Source organism: Aspergillus tubingensis (assembly GCF_013340325.1).
Source record: "Aspergillus tubingensis WU-2223L DNA, scaffold_1, whole genome shotgun sequence".
Taxonomy (NCBI): Eukaryota; Fungi; Ascomycota; class Eurotiomycetes; order Eurotiales; family Aspergillaceae; genus Aspergillus; species Aspergillus tubingensis.
In genome coordinates this window covers 1,474,183-1,491,847 of record NW_023336275.1, presented here as the reverse complement: position 1 = coordinate 1,491,847, position 17,665 = coordinate 1,474,183, and the positions used below count along the sequence as shown (strand labels likewise).

The window sequence follows — 17,665 nt, the reverse complement described above, 5'->3', positions numbered from 1 at the left end:
GGTCCTCTCATGAGAAAATCTTGGAATGTTCTCTTGTTTTGGCCATGACGACGATAACACCCACGCGGATCAGGGCTTTTGTTAGGAGTCCTTGTCTGATAGGACATGGCCTCATAAGGCCTCGAACGCTTGAGAGTCTGAGGAAAAAAAATTATCACTACTTCTATGCACTGTTCCATACTATGACTTCCTGTGATAAAGTTTGGAAGAGCTGCCACCCACTACTACAAAGGTTGGCCGACGGATTGAGTACCATCTCATCCTCAGCACACCGGTATTATTGACAAGTACCGTTGGATGGCCATGCACAGGACGAATCTCGGTGGCATACTTGAAAACCGCGGTAATCGAGAAGATTGGGGGGTGTAATAAACGTAACGGAAATGGTAACGGGCGTAACCAACTCGGTCTCCGAAACCGGCTCGGAGCAAACACTCAATTCTTCCCTCAATAACCTCCGATCGCAATTCATATCCACATATGCCTTTACGAGATCAGGGCATGGAGGACACGAGCAATCGGCCGCGAATCACAAGAAAACATTCAGGCTGCAAGTCTTGTCGACGGCGAGGCAAAAAGGTCAGTTGTCTCCAGGGGTATAAGTAATCGGAATAATCCTGCTCACTATCCCGACAGTGCGATGAATCAAGACCGCGTTGCCGAGCTTGCGCCCGGCTATCCTTGGAATGTATCTATGGCATTGACTACAGCTTCCATCACATCACTCCGACGAACTTGCAAAGACAGCCGACCGCTCTGGCAGTGGGATCCCGGTCAGCTCCTCTTACCCCAAGAATCGCCAGAGCTCTGGACTGTGGGGATAATCTTGAGACGTGCTACATAAGCCACTTCCAGAGGCATGTGCGACATCTGCTCCCCGCATCCCCTTTGCCCTCTACAGACACGACCTTCCACTCACCGTACCTCCGAGCTGCTGCCTTGTGCATCTCCGCATCCAATCTCTCAATGTTGGATGCACAAGTACAGAGTCGTATCCTCGTGGGAAGCCATCGTCAGTCTTGGTTTAGCCCACTGGTGAATGGCTTACATCACACCAAAGCACGGGACTATCACGATCGCGCATTACAACTCTGCCGCATGGCAGACATGAAAGAGCTCTTGGATGACGCTCCTGCTATTCTTGTAACACAAATTCTTCTGGCATACTACCATCACGCGTCGACCAACCACCAACGCTTTCGGTCGGCGGTGTGGGATACTGTTGAATTTGTCTCTCGGAATAGGGAGTACATCATGCGGTCCCGGGGGGGTATGGAGGCCCTGCAAATGTGGCATCGCTTATGTGTTTCTCATCGTCTATCTAAGCCACCATCACTGCTTCTGGAGGGAGAGGGCAGAAGTTCGTTCAGTCCAAGTTTTTTTCCAGACGCCACGGACCAATTATATCTTGGCACCGTTTTGGGGATGAGCATGGATGACCTGATCTACGACATCCTTATCAAATCTATGGAGATCCGCTCGCGACTAGTAGTGTTCCGCTGCGTTGCCCACCATTACCGGATTCCCGAGTCATCAAGAGAGGTGGGTGGTCTCGCTCACAGTCTCCTGACCCAGATGTTAGGCAGACCCTTCGTCCACGAAGAGCTTTCCGAGGCCCAGAAAGGCTTTGTGCGTGGCTCGCACCTACTGGGGCTATTGCAGGTGCAAAAGGAACGGTTATCTGTGTGGAAATCTCTCCGGCACACGGAACGATCGCCTGTCAGTCGCCAGGCAGACAATCATCGTGATATGGTGTCTCCAGGAGAGTGGAGCCTTGCAACTCATCGAGATGCGATGAACACCCTGTATCAGATACTTTGCGAGATGATCTTTGGGGAAGCCTACGCGGTGTATGCATTTGACTTCGCGTCGGAGCAGCACTCTGCCGCGACTGCGCTTTCTCGTCTGGCAGAGAACTTCTGCCACATTGTGAGCACCTTGGATTTTGCTGCAGTAGGTACGGCCGATGTGTACACCTTTAGTCTGGCCGAAAGTCTCCTTCAATTGGTCGTTCTCTGGCGGTCCGATAGTTTGTTTCACTTCATTCTGGACGTGGCGTGGCCGAACATGGAGGGGAAGACTAGAGGATTCGAGCACTCGCACTATCCCACTCACCTCGCGAAGCGGATCATCTCCCTGGTGGCGGATTATTGGTCCCGGGGCAAGACTGTGACCCTCGTGTTGCCCGCCGTTCCAGAGGATATCCCGAAAGTGAGACTCCTCGACCTCAACCATCCAATGGAAATGGTGATATGCGGAAATGATCCGGACGACACGGTGTGGATGAATAAGATTCTTCTCCCTTGAGCAAGGGAGCTAAACCCGATCGGGTCAAATTATACGCGGTAACACCGTTACGCGGGGAGAGTGGACCCCACCCTGCGTACTCTCGTTTCCATATCATCCATGTTTCCATAATACTACTCGGTACGGTCGTGGGTATAAAGGCAGCAGGTTGACCATCAAGAATTCGAATCCCATTCACTCATTACCTACCTCCTTGTTTGTTTGCAGACATCTGTTCACAATGCCGCGTGCTATCTGGACTAAAATTCTCTCGGATGTCGCCATCAAGCGATCCTCCCAAACCCTCGCCATCCTCGCCAGCAACGCATATATCTATGGCGGAGAGCTGCGGCCAAGAGAACCAGTCGATTCTGCTGTGTACTGTCTGTCTTTGGACGTTTGTAAGTCGCCATAGTCTCTGTCACCCGTCAGTATATATCAAGACAATATATTGATTGACACAAACTAGCAAAATCCAGCAACCATAATGTCATACAGACATCCCCGTCTGCCAGTCACCCCCAGCCCCGCGTAGGTTCCGCCTCGACCGCGCTTTCTGGGAAACTCTACATCTTCTCTGGCCGGGGCGGTATTGCCATGGCTCCGATCGAGGAATCTGGCACCTTCTGGGTCTTTGATCCGACCCAGAACACCTGGTCCCAATTGACCCCTGCAACTTCGAACTCGCAATACCCTGTGGGTCGAAGCTACCACACGCTCACCAATAACGGCACGGACACTATCTATCTGCACGGTGGCTGCCCATCCAGTGGTCGTCTACGCGATCTTTGGGCCTTCAACATCCATTCCAGGCAATGGCTAGAGTTGCCACCGGCGCCCGGCCCGGAACGAGGCGGTGCGTCGATCGCGTACGTTGACCAGCGAGTTTACCGGATGAACGGATTTGACGGGACCAGAGAGCAAGGTGGGTCCCTGGACGTGTACGATGTACAGACGAACGAGTGGACCAGTCTCAATTATGCATCGGATGGAATCTCCGGGCCTAGTCCGCGAAGCGTGGGCTGCTTGCTCGCCACGACGATCGGTGGAAGGCAGTCTCTGGTGACAATGTTTGGTGAGCATGATCCCAGTAGCCTGGGACACCAGGGTGCTGGAAAGATGCTGGCGGATATATGGGCGTTTGATCTCCAATCTCAGCGGTGGGCACAGGTGGATATTGCGGAGCCAAACAGACCTCCGGCGCGTGGCTGGTTTGATGCGGACGTCATCGTCCCTGAAGCAGATGGCAATACTGGAAGTATAGTAATTCACGGTGGACTTGCTGAGTCAAATGAGCGGTTGGATGATGTGTGGCGACTAGATTTTGTCTAGTCCTGCCGTTGTTTTGTAATGGACTATTGTTGGCCTACTTAATACTACATCGGGGTGTTGTCTTCTCTTGGACTCATATGTAATGATTTTGAGTGTCGCCGCATATCTGGATGTATGACTAAATAGGCTAGTAGGAGAAGGACAGTCAATGATTGGAAGGCTACACAATGTGACATGAAAATTCAAACAGTAGGCCATCCGAAACTTCGCACGATGCTACCTTAACAGTATCCCCCAAATGAAAAAGCCTTACAACAAGATGCTGGCTGCAACAGGCTTGGTCAGTACAGTAGAACGCGTAATTCTCGACCCCATCAAGTTTGCCTTTGTAATGTTTCAGACAACGATCTATGTCAAATGACAATACTTCTTCCTTCCCTTCTTATATCTTGCAGCTTCACCAGGCCGATCTCTAGGTACATGATATCTGAAAGCTCCTGTAAAAGTTACCATCCTTCCCGCTCAACCGGCCTCCTCCTGCTGCGACGATACAGGCAGGGGTAGCCACCTTACCAAAGTTTCTAAAAGCACCAGTACAGTTCTCCTCGGCGAAAGTATATGGAGCACAGTTATCTGCCAGCCTGGTCACCCACATATCATAGCTCTCTTTCACAGACACACAAACACCAGGTAGTGTCGTTTGGCCGGTGATAGTCTCCGCAGTAAGGTTACTGCATGCCGGTGCATCTGCTCCACTATTTGCAATAGCATAGGCCGTGCTATTGAAGATGCGCTCCAGGTCACTGATGAAGAGCGAAGACTTGAAATTCTCAAGCTCCTGTGTCTTTTTCATTGCGATCGAGGCGACGATGAGTGCCACTACAGCGCAGAGCGACAGGAAAATGATGAAGATGTTGAAAAGTAGGGTCTTCGTCTTTGACATCCCGGACATTTGCTTGGATGAGGCGGAGATCTGCTCTACAGAAAAGCGTTCAACCATCGTGCAGGTTTGCAAGTATGGACTTGGAAGGATCCTATCATGTCAGGTCATTACTCTTTCAGGCGGTTTATGGGCGAGTCTTTATTGCTTACTGTCACCGAAGATCCCAATCTCAAGCAATTTTATGGGAGTATTTTTCACGACGTGCCCACGGTGGGTTAGTATTTCAGTGCAAACTGTATGCAACACGGAGAGTGATGCGATATTTATGCGGTGACTTTCGGTAAAGTGTACCCCATTGACCTCGGCCACGTAACCAATGATGAAGATAAAAGGTAAAATGAAAAAATAACCTAAGTCGATAAATTTGTGCAAGGAAGATAAGAAACACCAAACTGATGAGTGGTATAATAGACAGTGTGGCTACCGAACGAGAAGGTTGTGGTCATTACATGTCATGCGCACTAGATCTAGTGGACCCGAAACATATACTGTTCTCAAGTTATGGATCCACTTCAGGAAACATGATAAGGCCTAGATAGAAGCGAATGGGCAACGTCGAGTAAATAGCTCGTACACGATGGCCTGTGGGCTTCCTGACCCCAAAGGACAATGCACCCAATGGCAAAGGGCATATTGGATTACTAGGTCACATCAGGCTATTACTTGGGATACATTGCTCTGAAACCTGTCCTATCACAAATCAGAGACATTCTGTCAAAATACCTCACCACAAGACGCTCAGGTCACTGCTATGCAGGGGTCAAAAGTCTCCAGCGATAGGAAGGCACCTGCCTAATGTGGTGCACGGTGACAGCTCCGCGCTCATGTACAAATCAAGTGCTAGACAAACCCTGCATGGAAGTTAGACCCTGGGTAGTATCTTTTCTACTTCAGATGAGAAATTGGGGGGACCCATGTCTTTTGGAAGTGGAGTCCGTCGGTGACCATACAGCATTGGTGGGGGTGACTGCATATGGAGTGGAGAAATGGCCGCAGAGATTATCCTATCATTAATCGACAATGATTGCTGCTTCATAAGGCTAATACCTCTGCTTCAGCTGAAAGGAAATGTTGTGGATAAAGGGATATTACTTGTGGGTCTACCTGCATACTACTAGGTCAGCAAAGTGAGTTCCCACGTCTGAGAGCCGGACTCCGTCGGCTTGCGTTTCCGGCAAGATCAGCGATGGCCGGTCGAGTAGCTTGAACTGAGGGTCCAGGAACTCAACCATCATGTACAGAGTAATACCAATCAAATTCTTCTTCGGGGTAATGACGTAATGAAGCACATCATGATAGTGTCTAACAGTATCGCTATACTCACCGGCATTACCTGAAAATTCATCTACGTCGGGTATTCCGGGCCCACAAACGACTCGAAAATTAGCCAGTGCACTACTACATGGCACCATCTTACGATGGTGTATTTTGTAGACCGAGTTCGTGGTCAATGCGATATACTGCCCTATCAAGGAAGTCGGGCTAAATTTGATACTTGTCAAACGGGGTCTGTGAGAATAGCCACTAAGCAACAGTGGTATACCACGACGAGTTTTCTCGGGCCAATCATTATTAGTTTTGGGTGATCAGACATGGAATCCTGGGTTTTACCAGAGACCCCTTCGCTTCAGAAGGGCTAGTCTCACTCGGTCCCATTGTAGGTCAGGGACCTCCCTACAAGGGTTCCGCATATTGAGTTCAGGCTCGGAAATTATCACGGCCGGGGTCACAAGCTGTACCGCCTGGAATATCAAGTAATTATATTCGGTGGTAGTTTATTTGTGTACAAGGTTTCAAGCGCAGTAGCGCTGAAACTGGTGGCCCTAAGACGTATGGCTCTAACCGGCGAGCGATCGCCGGCCCAATGATTGAGGTGATACAATATTACCTGCGTACTTAGACATGAAGTACCTTGTTTGCATAGGCATCGTGATGCCTGTAGGTCATCGGCCCAATATTACCAGAGTCACGGAGCCATACAACACAGCTGCTGCTGCATGCAATGGATATTACATGTATTAAGACATTAAGGTTCATTGTTCCCACCAATGTAAGGAAATAGAGAGTCAACATCCAGTATTAGCGCTAAGTGATGCTTATCACATGGCGATTGTGGTATGAAGCTAGTATCTTGATGTCTTCGGAAATGAACTTCTTATCATGAACGGTAGTGGGTTGGTGAGACACAGCCTACTTCCAACTAAACCATGGCAGTACCCCTCAGACAACCGGACCTTATATTATAAATTACTTGGTCATCTCGTTCTTTCAATTCACCACCGTCAATGGAAATCTTGTCCTTCATTTGTTTGTTGCTCGGTACTTTAATCCTCCTCCATCCGAAGGTCAATCTGTCCAATCTCGTGTTTGAGTCTTGGTATTGATTTTTTTTCTGTACTTAGGTTCCCAAATCCCTGACGTCGCCAACTCGCCTGATCATGGTATCTATGAACAAAGTAATCATGAAACATTGGTGGAATTCATTCGCACTCCTAGTGCTGTTGGCATTTGCCTCCGTGGGGATTTCTCGGCCTACAATCATTGATATTACCGCCGAAGAGTTCATGAACTTGGAAAAAGTCACCGTGAGGCAGGATGGTACGCTCACAAATCAGTCCAGCTCCCCTGATATTATCTGCACAGGCTGTACCTCCACATACCATTACACCAAAGTAGGGGATGGCAATCCACATCAAAACTTTGTCATCACCCAGAAGGGCGGGACACTGGTGAACTGCGCCACATCAACTACATCCACAGGGACAGGATACTCCACCACTCTTGATTGGAGCTTGTCTCTTGGTGTAAATTCAGCATTCTCATCAGCAGGATTCGGTGTCTCAGAGTCAGAGACCTACTCGGTTTCTAACACCTTCACCTGCAACGGCGTTGCTGCTGAGGGAGGGGACATATGTGTTCTCTTCTACCAAGCCGTTACTGCGTTTACCGTCGATGTAACCCAGGTACTTGCCTGTGAGTGTTCTGGGGGATCAACCATTGATCGGGGAACTGCTACAGTCTATGCACCCAATGCGAACCAAATGGGCAGTATTGCTGGGCGAGGTATAAATGTCGCCCAGCACGGTGTGGTGCAATGCTCAGGAAACGCAGACAGAAGAGTTAACTACTACTGCGGACCTCCCGGCGGACCAGAGTTCTGGAATGGTTTGGATGCAGGACCATGGGTCTCCCAATACGTCAATAATCGTGCACCAGCCGGTTGCTCTATTCCTATCGAAGCCAATAGGTACACTGACTGATGGATGCGAATGTTGGTAAGCCAAGTCTATCATTATTCATCCGAGCTTCCAGATTATTAACTGCTTCAATCGCTAACCCTGGCAAGAAACACAAGTCAAGTACCTACCGAAGCGCTTCTCTTTCCCAAAGACGCCCAAGGTATACCATGGGGGTCTTGACAACGAGGCTGAGAGATTGATTACTGGCCGTCCTTGGCTTGGGTGACTTGACATAACATTGTCCAACATATGGGTTTAGAGATGTTTTTGTACTCTTAGTGCGGGGCAGTAATCAACTCGATTTATTGCGTACGGAAGGATGGGCCTTTTTACTTCCACAACTAGCACATTGGAACATTGTAACATTGGACATGGGTCTCGGCCTCGCGCCCATCGTACCTCATGTACGTAGCTCATAGCACGTATTTGTAATTTTAGTATAATTCGAGTAGTAAGTCATTATAGAGTGGTCACGACAGAAAGTAAGTGGATGGATATATGGGTCCAGAAGCGAGGCTTGAGACCTACACTGGGGAAAATTCTTGGTTGGCTGACATGTCTAATTCATCGCCTGGTAGAATCGGGCCAGCTATGCTCAAAAGGAAAAGTTCTGTCAGCATGCTTCCATTCGGTGAGTTGAGCGGTTCACAATAACTCCCACTATATTTCCCTCCCGAAGAAAGCATTCTAATCATAACAGCAGATCGAGACAGCAACAACATGCAAAGGCCGAAAGAAGGCCTGTGCAACATTCCTCTTCTCCTGACGCTTGGTTACTCTGCTGTATACGTCCTTGGGGGACTTGTTGAGCCGCCATCGGGGCTGGATATTGCATCGACTGTGGTGGTGGGCCTTGTGGTGGATAAGCCGGCCCTTGAGGGTATCCATAGGTTGCAGCTGGCTGGGGCATTTGGGGAGGAGGGCCCGCGTAGAAATTTGGTGGAGGACCAGGCTAAAGGCTGTTAGTCGACTGTCTCACCTCACATAAGCGTTCAAATCTTACCGGGGGCTGGTATTGACGTTCATTTTCTGCCATGTTTCCTTGATTCGTGGATATATGATAACCTATACTAGACTCCGAGGGGCTTCCAAGCTCCGGACGACGTGTATAGCTGCTGATTTGCACTGGAGGGAGAACAATAGTGTAGAGTGAAATCAAGAGATAGGTTTACAGGAAATATGAACCCACTAATGTACGCCGTAAACATCGCCGCCGGAAGAATATAACTGCCTGTTCGCACGGAGAAGCCGGAACCCAGTGGATACTCCCGTTCGTCAGGCCTCAAGAACCTACCAATCGCCAACTAGATAACCCAATTCCGAGGTATACACCATGGTTGAGCTATTATCACCTATACAGGGCCAGATGCTGGGATCTATCCAGGAAATGTAATGGGGAAACAATCCGGCGTATGCATAGAGGTGATGATAGTCCGCCATAGTCGAGGACATTACTTGGACTAATGTAAGTTGCGCCGCCAACACACCGACAGCGACATACTATTTTTGAATCTCTTCAGAAGAAATACTCCAAGGCTGGGGGGAAGTTCTCAGGAATAATCGGATCAGGCTGAAGCTATCGTGACGGGAGTGGTTCCTCGTGGCTCGGAAATTCACTGGAAGGCTCCCTGGGATTTGTTGCCACGTTGGCTAGCTGCACCGCCTCCTGCAGGACTTTCGGCCGGCTGAATATGAAACAGGATGCGTTGGATGCCCTCACCATCAACAGTGTGGTTGCCCAGTTGTTCGGCATGGTATAGACAAGCCTCTGCGCTGGTCGGGATGATGTCAAGTGGCGCAGGCGCCTAAATACTTTGCCGGCCAACTCGGCCCGCCATATCCGGTGCCTTATTTAAGAGGAGATATAAGATCCACTCGGTATATCCCGTCTGTCATCTTTTACTCTCAATCACAACATAGACCAGTACTTACTTCAGTACTTACGCGTTCGTTTCATCAAAATATTCCCCGAAGTTATCCCAACTCATAAGGTGTCAAGAATGCCTCCACCTGCCCCTATTGTTCCCGAGGGCTGGAAAGCCGAATTTGATGACCGATATCAGGAATGGTAAGCACCTACCGTGATGTTTTTGTTTTTTTTTTTTTCCACTCAACACTTCCCGTACTAATGGCCCTGTTACCGTTTAGGTACTATGTCAATCTTCACACCGGACGCTCGCAATGGGAACGGCCAGACCGGCCAGCCCAGCCTGATGGCGCGGCTCCCCCTCCGAAGGGTCCCCCGCCCAGTTACGAGGCCACCACGCGTGATCGACAAGATCCAGATCCACGAGCTCGGGATCGTCCGGATGCCTACTACTCCTCCCCGCGACCTGCTTCGCAGTCCAACTATATGCCGAATCGAGGGGAAGCAGCCTATGGCTACCCGCAGCCCCAGTACGGGTACAATGGCTACGGCTATAATCCTGCGTATCCCCCGCAACCTGCCTACCCCAATCAGTATCCCAATGCATACCAGAACGGCTTCGATCAAGCCCAAGCCCCGCGCAATCAGAAGCAGAAGAAAGGCATGGGCAAGATGGGGGCCGCTGCCCTAGGAGTGGGCGGAGGATTGCTGGGAGGATTTCTGCTCGGAGAAGGCATCGAGGCGTTGGAGGATGATTTTGATGGTCCACCACCGCCAGGACCGGACTTTGACGACTTTGGAGGAGGTTTTTAACCTTCTAGTGCTTGATTGTGGTTATTTTCGCGACGACGATATGATGTTTTGTAGGAGAACTGTTTATGCCAACTCGATACCCAATAGACTTCAATACAGACTCCTTCAGCCACTATATCGGTGGATACTAAGCTTTCGATCGATTTGAGATGGAAAAGTGGGTGTATTCGTACACTGCGGTGAGGGGTGGATGACATATTAGGTTCTCTCTTCAATTTTCTCTCTCCTCTCCTGGGGGTTTAATAACGTAATCTAGAACCCCATTAAATACTGTACTCACTGCAGGCAATGTCAGCCAATATGCTGTCATACCCAGCAAAGTTCGTCCCGGTTTACATATTGGGAGAGCGGGGCAAAACCCAATTCTCCTCTGGGTATTTTTGCCATGGATTGTCCGTGCATACTAATAAATAGGGGAGGGGAAGGGTATGCTCCCCGCAGTGGGCTAAACCCCGATCCAAGGGACGTCTGGAAGACGATGCCCGGGTCCACCTGTGGATGAAACTTTAAATAACTTTGATTCTCTCAGGCGTGTTAATTCCGATGGGGATATAGGGTCCCCACACCCCACAAGACGCAAAAGATCACTGTTAAAGTCCGCTGGATGCCAGCTGGACCGAAAGACCCCACCCGACATGTCTATCATATTAGACCAAAGGGTGTAAGCACCCATTCTTCACGGTCCTTGGTGACTCATTTTTGAGTTGATGGTAGGTCGACCATCCTTATTCCCTGCACAAGGTCTCAGCGATTTATCTCATAGTTGAACAAGTTGGGCTCCGGTCGGAAAAGACAACCAGTGAGTGGTAGACTCCCACCAACCATCCCCGTATTGTACTTAGTAGACCTAGGGTGGGCAAGAATCGGAACACAACAACCACTCAATTCACCTCTTCGACACCTGGGTATCCCCAGTGGCAGACCAGTAAGTTGTAAGTGATCCTCGTGTTGTGATTGCTGGTATTCCCGGACAAGACCTGCAGCTTGACTGGAGCTTACGGGTCTCGGTTTCCGGCCCTCCTTGGCTTGTCTGGCCCCGATCGATACACGATGATCTGACCGACAACCCCGGCTTGTTGGTGCTGGTGCATCTTTGGAGGATTAGCAGACCAAGAGAATTACATTCATACATTGATGCCATCTTATGCTCTTCAAGTCTACAAAGTTCTCGCCACTTTGGACAAGCGATCAGCCTTGACCTCAGTCTTTGTCAACTGGCGGTGTCAACCAAGCAGAGATCTGCCGTGCAACAATTGAACCAGTTGGCGGGTTTGCCGATCTCGCTGCGGAAATTCCCCGCGTCTTTCGTAAGCCGCGTGAGAAGCGACTAACTAGTCTAGTTAACTAGTTTACTGGGATTTTTGTTAGTGAATAATTAAATTTGTTGTCTATACCTTTCTTTCCCTTCACTGGTTCTTGGGGTGGCACCAAAGGTGGCACCAATTACGCCTTCCTCTTTCAATTTCCCCCCTCCCACCGTCAGCTATCCTCGGACGACTAGTACTTACTTCTTCGACGGTCTTCCCTCAACCCTTCGCGCCATCGCTCTCAATGGCGAACATGGGGGAAATGGAGTCCAACATATCCAGCGCGCAGAAGAAGGACCCATCCTCCACCACGGCACTCCACGATTTACCAGTCAACGATGAGGTTCGCCCCGCGGTCTTTTCCTCCACCGTTCAGGAGATCCTCTTTGTCGCCGTGGCCACCATGGCCATTGCCATGTCCTCGCTCCTGACCGGCAGTGTCACCGTCCTCACCTCGCAAGTGCAGACGGATCTGGGCATGACCACCGCTGAACTCACCTGGCTGGCCGGTTCCTCCTCGTGCGCCATCCCTCATTTCCTCCCCTATGTCCCTTCGCCTATCCGTGTATCTAATGATGAGCAATCTCTAGGCTCGCCTGTGGCTCCTTTCTCCTCTGCTTCGGCCGCCTGGCAGACCTGTTTGGCCGCAAGACCCTCTTTCTCGGCAGCCTCATCTTCTATGCTGTGTTCGCTCTGGGTGCCGGATTTTCCCAAAAGCCCCTGCAACTGGACGTGTTGAACGGCGTGATGGGCCTGATGTCAGCTGCCTCGATCCCACCGGCTCAGGGGATGCTGGCCAACCTCTACCCGCGCCCGTCCAAGCGCAAGAATCGGGTGTTTGCCTGTTTCAGCGCTGGCAATCCTTTGGGCTTCGTGTTTGGCACTATATTCTCGGGTATTGCGACCCAACTGTTTAACTGGCGAGCGAGCTTCTTCTTGTTGGCAATCATTTACGTCGTGGTGGTGGCGGTCGCAATCTGGGTGGTGCCGACGGACCATGGGGCCAAAGAGCCTCTGTCCCTTCTCGCTCTGAAAAAGTTCGACGTCGTCGGGACGATTCTGACCATCGCCGGGATTGGCATGTTTTCTGGCGCCTTGAGGTGCGTTACCTGACTGTCCTCATCATATCCTCATCTTTCAAGACTGACAGTGGAATCGGTTCTAGTCTTGGCTCGGATGCCCCTTCTGGGTGGAAAACACCATACGTGCTCGTACTGCTCATCCTGGGCGCGCTGTTCATAGTTGGCTTCGTCTTCTGGGAGCGATGGTATGAATACCCCCTGGTGCCCATGTTCATCTGGCGCGACCGGGACTTCTCCTTGGTCATCACGATTCTGCTACTGGGCTTTCTCGCCTTCCCCATCATGACCTTCTGGATCTCGCTGTTTCTGCAGGAACTCCGGCACTACTCCGCCCTCATGGTGGCCGTGCACCTGCTCCCCATGGCGATTGGCGGCATCCTGGTCAACATTGTGGCGGGGCTCATCATGCATCGGGTGTCCAACACGTTGCTCATGACGATCGGGGCCACGGCGTACACGGGGGCCTTCCTGCTCATGGGTCTGCAGCATTCGAGCAGCAGCTACTGGGCATTTATCTTCCCTGGGTTGCTGCTGGCGGTGGTGGGGGCGGATTTTCAGTTCTGCGTCGCAAACATGTATGTAATGAGCGCGCTACCAGACGACCAGCAGAGCATTGCCGGCGGCATCTTGCAGACGGTGACCAAGCTGTGCGTGACGATCGGGATGGGCATCAGCACGGCCATCTTCGATGCCGTCGAGGCGGGCGGGCCCACCAGCCATGGGTACTTTGCCGGGGATGCAATCGCCCCGTACAGCGCCACCTTGCTCTACTGTGCTGGAATATCGGCCATCAGTATTCCCTTGTGTGCCTTTTTACGTATCGGAAGACAGGGACATGGCGGGAATGACAAGGCGCGGGCGGCGGTGGGGAAGCGAAGCAGTTGGTGTGGGCGACGCAGGACCAAGCAGGAAGCGATCGAGGATGAACATATTAATTCGACTGTATAGGCAACAAAGATAGGGGGTACCTCATGTGCTTTGTATCCCGTATAGATGAAAATTCAGCCCATTATGCCACATGCTTATTGTGATTGCCTAGGATTGTGTTAGGTACCAACTATCCCCAAGGATGTGCTGCAGGAGGGCAGTGACGTCACAGACGAAGGGGAGCCTTGTCCTAATGGAGGGAGAAAAGATGGTATGGGAAGCAGTAGATTAATAGGTACCAGATACCAGATGGAGAAGATTTAGAGTTCTACAGCGATGACTGTCAGTTGGTTGTGTCAGTCCATCCGTCAGGGCAACCCTGGAATCCCCCGCCCTATACGTCATTGCTTCGCTACTCTTCCTACTCCCCTTCCAGATGAACTATCTGTCCTCGAGATCTCCCTTCGCAATCTCGCTTCCTCTTTTGATTCTCTCGACAATTTCATTTCATCTAACCTTCCCTTCTCCCTGACCTGCTGGCTCTCGTTCCGCCATCTCCAACATCTCCCGCCATGTCTCTCAGCTCCGCGACCGGCAACCTGGCTGGCCGTCCGCCCAAGTTGACCAATGACCTCAAATCCACCGTCCAGCAAACCCAGGACACCACCACGCAAACTGCCACTCACTTGTCCGACTCGGTCCTCCCCGGTGAATTTCCTGGTGATTCGGATCACATCCATGATGCGCAGCGCGACGACACCAACAACGGACCCGTGCTGGCGCCTCTCCAGCAGTGGTGTCGCCAGTCCCTCCCTCGTCTGCTCGATCGCTTCGAAGCCCATCTCGCCGGACTGCTTTCCTGGATCCTCCCAGCACCGCGCCAGGCCTGGCTGTACGATGAGGCCGCGCGTCGTCCCGCCAGCACCACCTTTCTCATCTGCCAGGCCATCTGCTGCGGCGTGCCCTTACTCGTCTTTCTCGCCGGTGTCTTTGTCTTCGCTGCGGTCGCCATTCTTCTCTGGGCGGTACTGTCGGTTCTCATCCTGGGGCCGGTACTCCTGGTGGCCAGCATGATGGGCGTGTCGCTGTGGGGTTGGGGTTGGTTGCTGTACGGCCTCGTCAAGTGGATCGATGAAAAATACCTGGGCGGGTTGATCTCTCGGTTCTGGCTATCGCGCATGCCATCGCCGGAGGGTCAGGATCAGCAGTCAGCAGAAGGACAGGATGGAACCCAAGAGAAGAAAGCGCAGTAAGGTGATAATGATGCTGAATGCTCTTCATTCCGTTTGATGATTCATGATTATCTTAATGCTCGAATTTGTCAGTTCTTCTTGTATCTATAGTTGGTTAGTTCTATTCAAATTGTAAATATGGTTTGAAGCAGTAGTAGGTTCGGGATGTCCTTGAAGTGCTCGTTCGTAGCCGTTGACTGCATCAAATAGTAGTATATGCGATATGATTGTAGTAAATAAACATCTGAGTCTTTGACTACTAAGTGAGCAGTACTACTACTTATCAAGTTGTTATAATGGATGTTAGTAATGAGTTGTTCCTGTCTAGCCCAGAATCTCCGAAGCATTTCCGCTGACACACACAATCTCGGCTACTGCGGTCAAATTTTTTTTCTTTATTTTCTAGCCTGAGGTGACAAGAGTCTGGAATCATGGCTCACCGGCGAGGCCCAGCATGCCCCTCTTTCTTTTTTTTTTTCTTCTGTCCTTTCTCGCACTAATTACAACACTACAAAGTAGTTCAGCCCTCTCTAGATATTCACTGGATACTAGTTGTGCACCTTACGTACCGACGCACGGCAAGTGGGTCGTCCAACAGGGTCCAACAAGATTTTTTTTTCTGCTTCTTTCACGGCCCCCTCCCCTCGTCTTCAGGACAGCCTCAGTGTTGATTCTTCATCGTAAGTGTTAAAATTAGGGATATAATATCAGCATTTTGGGTAAAGGAAGCAATGGGACAGTAAGTGGGGATCATCCTCTCCTCTCCTCCATCTGGCTCGGGGATCGACCATGGTTAGTCATTGGCCAGTAATCAACCATTCTTTTCCTTCTCCTCCCCGCGGAGATTGAATGGCCTGAGCAGAGAAGAATGCTTAACTCCATCTAATCGGCCAACCAGAGCCTCGGACATTATCGGAACTGGGTCTGCTCTACTATCTTTTTTATCTGATGATAATCGGTTCCGCGGCCGGTGCCGGGCCTGTTGTAGGGCTCCCGCCAAAGCTTCCCCTCAACTTAAATTTCTGCCCTGTTCCTACCCTCCAGGGGCACCAGTTTGATCCCTCCGCAAAGTCAGTCTGCAGAAACTCCACCCAATGCGCGAAAGCACGTCCGACAAGAGGGTGGCAGAAACGGTGGTGGCCGACCAGGAGGTGGAAAATGGTTCGCCGGCAGCCTACCGTCCCACGCGTTGGCAGAGCAATTTGACCATCCTGAGCTGCGTGAGTCAAAGCCGATGAACTTTCATTTTCCTCTCTTCCCCGACTAAAATTTTTCGGAGAACGCATCGCTAACCAGTTTTTCTGACAGTATATCGCCAATTTCAGTGATGGCTTTCAAAACCAATTGGCCAACCCCACCAATGTCATCTTCAAGAAGCTGCTGGGCAAGTCCGGCTACCCATCGGAGATGCAAACGCGCATCAGCAATTCACTGCTCATCGGTGCTATCCTGGGAGTAGTCGTGCTGGGATACGTCTCCGACATGGCCTCCCGACGCGCAGGTCTCCTCTTCACCTCGGGCCTGGTCACCATTTCCACGCTTATGGCCACCCTGGCCCTGCAAGTGCACCCTTCTCACAACATGCTCTGGTACTTTGTCATCGTCCGTGGCATCTGTGGGTTTGGCGTGGGCGGGGAATACCCTCCCAGTGCTGCGGCCGGTCTGGAAGAATCTGACGATGTATGATTCCCATCCCTTTCTCCACTACCAGCGCACTAGGAAGTAGACCGTGATGAAGAACTTCAAGAATGTGCAGCTAAACAAAATATCTGTATGCAGTTCAAGCGCCGCTACCGAGGCCCCGTCTTCGTCTCCTTCACCACGCTGATGGCCACCACCGCCTCTCCCATTCTGATGATCATCTACCTGATCTGCCTCAAGGCCAGCGACAACAACCTGCCCGTCACCTTTCACGCCATCTACAGCATTGCCACCATCTTGCCCGCCATCATCATGGTCTTGCGGTTTTTCATGACCGACTCGACCTTGTACCACCATTCCAACTTCAAGCGCCAGCGGAAGCCCGCCCGGTTCTACTGGGTACTAGTGCGCCGCTACTGGAAGCGCCTCTTCACCACCTCGCTGGCCTTCTTCCTCTACGACTTTATCAACTTCCCCAACAGCATCATGTCGAGCACCATCATCTCCTCGCTCGTCAAGGATGGCAACATCCAGACCACTGCCATCTGGCAAGTCATCCTGGCTGCACTGCCCGTCCCCGGCGTCATCGTCGGCGCCTGGCTGACCAATTCGATCGGTCGCCGGTACACCGGAATGGCCGGATTCGCGGGCTACGTGGTCCTGGGCTTCATCATCGGTGGCACCTACGTCAAGCTCTCTCAGCACATCGCGGCCTTTGTGGTGCTCTACGGACTGCTACAGGCCTTTGGACACATGGGGCCGGGCGCTACGATTGGCCTCATCTCCACCGAATCCTTCCCCACCGCCATGCGCGGCATGGGATACAGTGTGGCCACGGCTTTCGGTCGCACGGGAGCGGCGGTGGGCACGCAATGTTTTACACCCTTGCAGGATGCCGCGGGAGATAGCGCCACATTTTACCTTCTCGGTGGCGTGGCGATTCTGGGCATGATTGTGTACTGGTTCCTGCCGGAAAGCGGGAAATTGGATCTGGAAAAGGAGGATCGCGAGCTGGAAGAGTATCTGGCTGGGCATGGGTTCGTGATGGAGAAGAAATACTAATCTATACTGACTAGTATATATATCTGTATATATAGCGTTTATATCTGAAATGTG

General features: G+C 51.2%; 9 protein-coding genes across 9 annotated transcripts; 7 read left to right on the top strand and 2 right to left on the bottom strand.

Moving 5' to 3' along the window:
- Nucleotides 1-966: 966 nt before the first annotated feature.
- AtWU_00518 (Zn(II)2Cys6 transcription factor) lies at nt 967-2,307 on the top strand (the record flags this gene model as incomplete). The annotated part of the gene is made up of 1 exon (XM_035495634.1): nt 967-2,307. The coding sequence occupies one exon, from the start codon at nt 967-969 to the stop codon at nt 2,305-2,307; it is 1,341 nt and encodes a 446-aa protein (XP_035351527.1).
- Nucleotides 2,308-2,527: 220 nt separating this feature from the next.
- AtWU_00517 (Kelch repeat protein) lies at nt 2,528-3,618 on the top strand (the record flags this gene model as incomplete). Its single annotated transcript, XM_035495633.1, has 2 exons — nt 2,528-2,687; nt 2,756-3,618. The coding sequence occupies 2 exons, from the start codon at nt 2,528-2,530 to the stop codon at nt 3,616-3,618; spliced, it is 1,023 nt and encodes a 340-aa protein (XP_035351526.1).
- A 412-nt stretch (nt 3,619-4,030) lies between these two features.
- AtWU_00516 (uncharacterized protein) lies at nt 4,031-4,558 on the bottom strand (the record flags this gene model as incomplete). Its single annotated transcript, XM_035495632.1, has 1 exon — nt 4,031-4,558. The coding sequence occupies one exon, from the start codon at nt 4,556-4,558 to the stop codon at nt 4,031-4,033; it is 528 nt and encodes a 175-aa protein (XP_035351525.1).
- A 2,405-nt stretch (nt 4,559-6,963) lies between these two features.
- Nucleotides 6,964-7,761, top strand: AtWU_00515 (uncharacterized protein; the record flags this gene model as incomplete). The annotated part of the gene is made up of 1 exon (XM_035495631.1): nt 6,964-7,761. One exon carries the CDS (start codon nt 6,964-6,966, stop codon nt 7,759-7,761), a length of 798 nt encoding a protein of 265 aa, XP_035351524.1.
- A 666-nt stretch (nt 7,762-8,427) lies between these two features.
- AtWU_00514 (uncharacterized protein) lies at nt 8,428-8,766 on the bottom strand (the record flags this gene model as incomplete). The annotated part of the gene is made up of 2 exons (XM_035495630.1): nt 8,428-8,692; nt 8,744-8,766. 2 exons carry the CDS (start codon nt 8,764-8,766, stop codon nt 8,428-8,430), a joined length of 288 nt encoding a protein of 95 aa, XP_035351523.1.
- Nucleotides 8,767-9,740: 974 nt separating this feature from the next.
- Nucleotides 9,741-10,420, top strand: AtWU_00513 (WW domain-containing protein; the record flags this gene model as incomplete). The annotated part of the gene is made up of 2 exons (XM_035495629.1): nt 9,741-9,808; nt 9,889-10,420. The coding sequence occupies 2 exons, from the start codon at nt 9,741-9,743 to the stop codon at nt 10,418-10,420; spliced, it is 600 nt and encodes a 199-aa protein (XP_035351522.1).
- Nucleotides 10,421-11,971: 1,551 nt separating this feature from the next.
- AtWU_00512 (aminotriazole resistance protein) lies at nt 11,972-13,757 on the top strand (the record flags this gene model as incomplete). Its single annotated transcript, XM_035495628.1, has 3 exons — nt 11,972-12,246; nt 12,318-12,827; nt 12,893-13,757. The coding sequence occupies 3 exons, from the start codon at nt 11,972-11,974 to the stop codon at nt 13,755-13,757; spliced, it is 1,650 nt and encodes a 549-aa protein (XP_035351521.1).
- A 491-nt stretch (nt 13,758-14,248) lies between these two features.
- Nucleotides 14,249-14,929, top strand: AtWU_00511 (seipin co-factor family protein; the record flags this gene model as incomplete). The annotated part of the gene is made up of 1 exon (XM_035495627.1): nt 14,249-14,929. One exon carries the CDS (start codon nt 14,249-14,251, stop codon nt 14,927-14,929), a length of 681 nt encoding a protein of 226 aa, XP_035351520.1.
- A 1,073-nt stretch (nt 14,930-16,002) lies between these two features.
- AtWU_00510 (metabolite transport protein) lies at nt 16,003-17,611 on the top strand (the record flags this gene model as incomplete). The annotated part of the gene is made up of 3 exons (XM_035495626.1): nt 16,003-16,128; nt 16,217-16,588; nt 16,688-17,611. 3 exons carry the CDS (start codon nt 16,003-16,005, stop codon nt 17,609-17,611), a joined length of 1,422 nt encoding a protein of 473 aa, XP_035351519.1.
- Nucleotides 17,612-17,665: the final 54 nt, after the last annotated feature.